We start from the raw sequence: 6557 nt of genomic DNA, 5'->3' as shown, positions 1-6557 counted from the left end.
CTCTTCCTATTTACTTGTTGAGACCTACATCTGTTTAAATTCACAATGTTGAAATGACATCAGTGTGGAACCAATGTGTCTGATCAACTTGCCCTCACACTCCATGGCCCTGGGACAGGACCTTTCTCTTTGGTCATATAGAATCATGATTCCAGAGTCTCTTAATGGTTGCGTGCCACGTCAGATTGCAATATCATATGATGTGTTTAGCTGCTTTGTTAAAGGGATAGTTCACCCAAATTACACATTTGTTTCCTTAACCCTGTAAGCAGTCTATGGACAAGGTATGACAGCAATGTATACTTTGGTTTAGTTTTCTTGGCAGTGGCTGGCACTGCTTCTAAATAACATTTTGAGGTACAAATCTCATCGGACCAATATTTTTATGCATCATGTTCAAATCATCTATAAGGGACTTTGTTGACCTCCACAATTCATTTTTAGATAGTTTTTAATGATTTGGGCAAAAATATATATAATATCGTTCCCAGGACATAAATGGGATTTGTGCCACAAATTCTAAAACGTTAGCATTTGGAAACAGTGCCAAGGAAACTAAACCAAAGTATGCATTGCTGTCATACAGTGTAAGGAAACTAATGTGTAATTTTGTAAACATCAATTCAAGCGGTTATGAGATCTAGCATGCATCTGCAATTGTGTTTAAGAACCACAGACGTCACAAAACCTGCAAATGAAAGTAAGCTGACAGAACTGCTCACTGCTCCATGACTGCCTTCTGACACCATGTATCTAGTCTGTGTTGGCTGACTGTCGGGCCTTCATTCCAACCTCTCCCGCCACTGTGGATTCTATTTATAGCCTTCTCATAAAACTGTGAAGCCTCCGCTCTGCTGACAAAGATATGTAGCCTCAAACACATTGAAATTTGAACCCTCTGGTAAATCTATATAAGTATAACATTACAGAATATATTATTTTGTTTTTGTCCTAAACGGGTCTATTTCTGTCCTATTTCAATAATTGTCTTGCAAATTCGTAGGCCTGTTGTGTTGTGTGTGTGTGGTGGGGGGGGTTCTTCACCTCTGAAAAACAATCAGCATTTAGTGTGAGTACTTCAGTCTCCCCTGTTCTTTTCAGCTGTAAGCTTTGGCCTTGTCAAGCGAAGAAGTTCGCAGAAACATCGATGGTCCCCTTTCAGTCAGTCAACTTCAATACCACATACAGTAGTTTGGGGTGTCACACTCTCGAGACTTCAGGATCTACAATCACACCTGGCGAGACCAATGACATCCTCGCCTAGCTGGAAGCCCTGCCTAGGTGGACCTGGCTCCAACCAGTCCCAGTGCTCATTGACATGTTGATATAGAATTGTATTATCAATTTTCATACATTTCAATTATCCTAATCGGTCTGCAACCCAGAGTGTGTAAAGTTCTGGTTTAAATGAAAATTCCCAGCTCACAATTAGTCAAACACAAGTTTATTCACGAGAGCTCTCCCATTCACATACAAAGATGTTCCTTTTATAACATTCTTCTAACCTATGCACACACATGCACACTAACATTAGGAGAGCTTTCTTCTTCTCTACAATTCTCACCACCGTTTATCACTACCCAGCTGACAGTTCCAGTCCCCCCCAGATAAAGGAAACCTGGAGGGGTACTCCCTGTCCCCTGTCATCCAACTCCCTGTCATCCAACTCCCTGTCATCCAACTCCCTGTCATCCAACTCCCTGTCATCCAACTCCCTGTCATCCAACTCCCTGTCATCCAACTTAGTCATTGTGTTCACTAATCGATTGTCTTTTGGTCTGCAGAATTTTGAGTAGAACCGTGTTACTCTGAGTAACATACCAACAAAACTGCCTGCATGTTATCAAATTGCGCGCTCCTGTTTGTAGATAACTCAACATATTTATCTAGTTTGGAGTGGACTACCTCGTATTTAGTTTTGGCTAAATCCAGTTCTTCCTGGAGACAACGATTTTGTTGAAGAGTTTGTGCTCGTTCATCGTCATAAATATTTGCAATTACTTTTAATTGTTCAGATTTCAAACGCAGTTCCTCGACTAGCAGAATGTTTTAATTTCCTGCTTTTGTCAATAGTTGCTCAGTTCTCTCCACCTGCCCCCTCATGTTAGCCATGTCTGGCACGTGCTTCAGCTGTGCACTGTGGTATTGGACAGATGCCACATGTTTATGGCGATACATCAGTGCAAAAGTGTAGAGAACCGTCACAAAGCCTGTTGATTTTGATGATGGTTTGATGGTTGATTTTGGAGTGTTCGCAATTTCGGCAGTTTTTCGGTAATGGCATAATTAGGGTTGGTATTGCTGCTGAGGTCAGAGATCAATCCTTTTATGGGTGGAGGTTCACTAGCGGAGGAGTGGTGACCACCTCTGATAGCTTGCACATCATTCGAAAAATTTAGAGGAAAAATGTTCCTATTTTTTTTTCAAAGTTTGGGTTTGGAATTCATTGGAAGCTGCAAAGACAAGTTTAATCTATTTATAGATGTTGACGAACCATCAGTATCGTACCAGTAATGTGGAAGTTGGACATGATTGAATTTGCAAAAGCAAATTGAATTAATTAATCAATGCCAATGATTAATCCTACCTGGGTAGGCTATCTGGGTATTACACTTTAATAACCTGAGATGTTGCTTCATCCAGGTTAATATGAGAAGTTTAAAAGTGTCTAATTTGATTGGAAGAACATTAAGGTATGTTCAACAATTGAACTTATTAAATTGAATGAGACGATAATCCATACAATGTCCATTGATTGGATATCATAAGTGTAAACAGTAGCTCTAATGTTGGGAACATTCAACACCGTGGTCTACTCACGAGGAAGACAGATACATATCGCTGGTCAAGCTTATATCTCCTGAATTTCAATCGGCTGGCTCTTTGTCCTCGCTCGAGAAATTAATAATGACCGAGCGTCTGAAACGCGCTAGGCAGAAATAGCCCTACGTTTGGCCAAACGCTCTATTTCTCAGATTTCTATAATTAGCTTTATCAGCCCTCATACAGAAATGCATTTTTTATTTTTTACCTTTATTTAACTAGGCAAGTCAGAGGTTAAGAACACATTCTTATTTTCAATGACGGCCTAGGAACTGCCTGTTCAGGGGCAGAACGACAGATTTGTACCTGGTCAGCTCGGGGATTTGAACTTGCAACCTTCCGGTTGCAACCACTATTCTACCCTGACGCCCCTAGCTTCGTGGGTGACTGTTGTTGATGTGTGCAGAGGGTCCCTGGTTCGCGCCCGGGTATGGGCGAGGGGACGGTCTAAAGTATATACTGTTACATTTCTCCAGGGTTGGGGAGTAACGGATTACTAAACAACTGTAACTGTAATCTGTTACATTACCAGCAAAAATATTGTAATCAGATTAGATTATTTTGAAAAACTAGATGATTACTTTTAAATTCTGAAAAAAAATCTTCGACACCTCAGTTTTCTCAATGACATTCAAATAACATTTTTTTTAAAACGCAAGTTTAAATATGTTCAACGTGAGCGAGTCTGACCATGACTCAGAGAACACGATGATGACGCAACAAATGTGTTTGACGGATCGGGGAAAGAGCTTATATAAACGCTTGTACGTAAGGATGACAGCAGTGATACGGATATCACTTATTATTGATATCTATATAGCAGTGATACGGATATCACTTATTATTGATATCTATATAGCATATTGATGTGAATCACACTGCTGCACTCTCATTTAGCTATTTGCACCTTACGGATTGTGGTGGTTCTGGATGGCTGTTCACAAATCTAAATGTGTATTTGAACCCAATAATGGTTGAATTCAAGAAGTTTAAGTTGCCTATCAATAATTGTTTTTGAAACCAGTGGACAGCCAGTGAAAAATGCGCTCTTGCAACAGCTGCATAGTGAGGATCACAGCCTATAGAATAAAATAGGCTTTAATTGATCAATCTAATTCATGCTGATAAAAATATATATATCAATAGGACTAATGGACACTTGCTCAAACTCAGACACTTTTGATAGACTTCAAGGGGCAATCTGTAGTTCTTACATATACTGGACATACATGTATATACTGGATATATACATTTATTATCGAAGAATATAACTTATAAATGCCCCATGAACTTAGTTCAACTGTCACACTCCGTGAGAATCCAAAATATAAGCTTGTTGTATTCCAATGTTTGTAAACACTGTTAATGTAAACAAACACTGTGAGAGCCTCATGACATCGCTAAAACAATACTTTTGATGTCATGGATGGTCAGTACTTGCATTCATAGCTCTGTCTATTCATCTGAGAGTGGTTATATTTTACCAAAACAGAGGCAGGGTGGCCGTTTTGATATTGTTTCATCTGTCGATTTTCCCTTTGAAAAGCTGCATATTATCAAGATATCAAATTGTTACCAACAAAAAGGTCAAGAGCAAATGTAGCATATGGCATTCATTGGTCACATGTAAATAGCACTTTTCAGTCGAGCTCAAAGCACGAGCGCAGCATTTCCTTTTCAGCTCGAATCAATGAGCCAAATCGGTCCTACATGACAACAAAATCATAAACAACAGAGTAGGGCTGGCTAATAAGTCCTTCGTTTTGGGGTTAAGCTCTGGTAAAACAATTAGGCTAATCCATACTCCCATATTTCCAAGTCCTATTCTTGAAGATCAAGGGGTATAACATTATTGGAATGCCTGGAATTCTGATAGACTTTAGTTTTTAATGTAAAGATATATTTAAGTCGTATTATTATATGAAGTGGAAAGTGATGGGTTAGAAGACGCCTACATAACCACCACAAAGTAAAAACGTAACATCCATATATGGCCAGCTATGGAAACATTAACATTGATTTATCCTGCATTAGATGTCATTCAAATGTTAACATACATTATTGTCTTCTTCTAATGGCTCTTCAGGGGAAAGTCATCTAAAAGTAATGAAATGTAATTACATTACTGAGTTTGGGTAATCCAAACGTTACGTTACTGATTACATTTAGAAAATAACCTACCCAAACCTGCATTTCTCCATCCTCATCCCTCAGATGTTCACCAAAAAAAGTGACTGCTTTTGTTGTTGTTGTTGGAATCCCAGATTGCTCCTTTAATTAAAGTACAATATTATTATGGTATTAAAAAACTGTTTGCTGAGTAATAAGTCCACAGTCACAAAGGAAGTGTATGTAGATCCACATGTTTTTAATCAATGCTCAACATTTCACCATGAAAATCATATTTTATGCAACACAGGAAAATGGTAAGACTTTGATCTTCAATACTTTGGTCTTGTTTATTCAGCAACTTCTTTTCCCTGTAAGAAGAAAGAAATAATATAATGGATCAGTAATAATGATGAATATGATAAATATATGGATAGAATATAATGGATCAAGTCTTTAGTGCTCAGTACTCAGCTTGGATATTTGATGTTGAAGTACTAACTGAATAACTCTCATTAGATTGTTTAGCCCTTCCTGAAATGTTCTTCTTAGGGATCTTCAATACAGTTGAGTGTAAAAGTCTGTATTGACCTCTGAGAAGACTGAATCATAGGTGGTGTTGATGTGTTCATATCTGAACATGAGTCAGGTACAGGTTTAGAAGCAGTTCTGTACCTTTCCAGAGTCACGGGTCTTGGCTCTGAGCTTGTTGACCTGAGTCTCAGCGATGTCAGCACGCTCCTCAGCCTCCTCCAGCTCATGCTGAACCTTCCTGAACTTAGACATGTGCTGGTTTGCTGCTTCCTCCTGGGTGAGGAAAGGAGACGGAGAGCAGAACATCAGCATTCATTATATACCTTTTTCTGAAGATGGATATATTTTCGAATGTATGCTTTCAGAGTATTTGACTAAGTCTGTGACTCACTGCTTCCTCAGAATGCCTCTTGTAGGCCTTCACTTTCATCTGCAGCTTATCTACCAGGTCCTGAAGTCTGCCAACGTTCTTCTTATCCTCCTCAGTCTGTGGGAGAAGATCAAATGATCAATGCCCCATAATTATACACACAAACCTCTCTGTGTTGGTGTCAAGTGTGTGAAGAATGCACTTTCTCTTACCTGGTAAGTGAGCTCCTTGACTCTGCGCTCATACTTGCGGACTCCCTTGACTGCATCTACACCTCTTCTCTGCTCAACCTCCACCTCAGTCTCGAGCTCACGCACCTTTGTGGAAGAAATAAATGTAGGCATTTGTTTGAGCTGGTGAAATCAGATGTAACAAATCTTGTAAAACAGGTAGAGTCTTCTACCTAGTCAAGGAGGCACAATTGTTGTCTGTTCCTATGTACTATTTACAATTTTTATTGAAGGGGTCTAAAATTATAATAACATTTTCTCAGTCAGTGGTTCCCAAAGTGGAATTTACATTTCAAATGTTATGAATATTGATAGTCAAAAGCGAGACAGAAGCACTGACATAAATTCATTTGGAAAGTAAGTGGGAAAGCACCATATTAAAGTAATGTTTCCAGAGTATGTACATATGTTACGATTTTATGTTGTTTTTTCACGTTTTTATGAACTTGTGAAAGTCCGCTAGCCTACAAGCTAATTTAGCCATCTAGCTG

The 6557-nt window shown here is 38.9% G+C and overlaps 1 protein-coding gene across 1 annotated transcript; it reads right to left on the bottom strand.

The window, feature by feature from the left end:
• Positions 1–5170: 5170 nt before the first annotated feature.
• On the bottom strand, positions 5171–6180 carry LOC121842364 (myosin-7-like). The gene is made up of 4 exons (XM_042312343.1): positions 6049–6180; positions 5858–5953; positions 5608–5739; positions 5171–5303 (listed from the first exon to the last, which is right to left on the bottom strand). The coding sequence occupies exons 1-4, from the start codon at positions 6178–6180 to the stop codon at positions 5283–5285; spliced, it is 381 nt and encodes a 126-aa protein (XP_042168277.1). The 3' UTR covers positions 5171–5282.
• Between the last annotated feature and the right edge of the window lie 377 nt (positions 6181–6557).

Source organism: Oncorhynchus tshawytscha, unplaced genomic scaffold (genome assembly GCF_018296145.1).
Source record: "Oncorhynchus tshawytscha isolate Ot180627B unplaced genomic scaffold, Otsh_v2.0 Un_contig_7680_pilon_pilon, whole genome shotgun sequence".
In the NCBI taxonomy this organism is placed as follows: domain Eukaryota; kingdom Metazoa; phylum Chordata; class Actinopteri; order Salmoniformes; family Salmonidae; genus Oncorhynchus; species Oncorhynchus tshawytscha.
Note: the sequence above shows the minus strand (reverse complement) of the source record. Positions and strands in the feature narration are given on the sequence as shown.

Coding starts and splice junctions, on each gene's coding strand:
- LOC121842364 (XM_042312343.1), bottom strand. CDS start 6,180: ATGCCTACATTTATTTCTTCCACAAAGGTGCGTGAGCTCGAGACTGAG. Junction 5,954..6,048: donor TCAAGGAGCTCACTTACCAG/GTAAGAGAAAGT, acceptor CTTCTCCCACAG/ACTGAGGAGGATAAGAAGAA. Junction 5,304..5,607: donor AGACCCGTGACTCTGGAAAG/GTACAGAACTGC, acceptor TTCTTCTTACAG/GGAAAAGAAGTTGCTGAATA.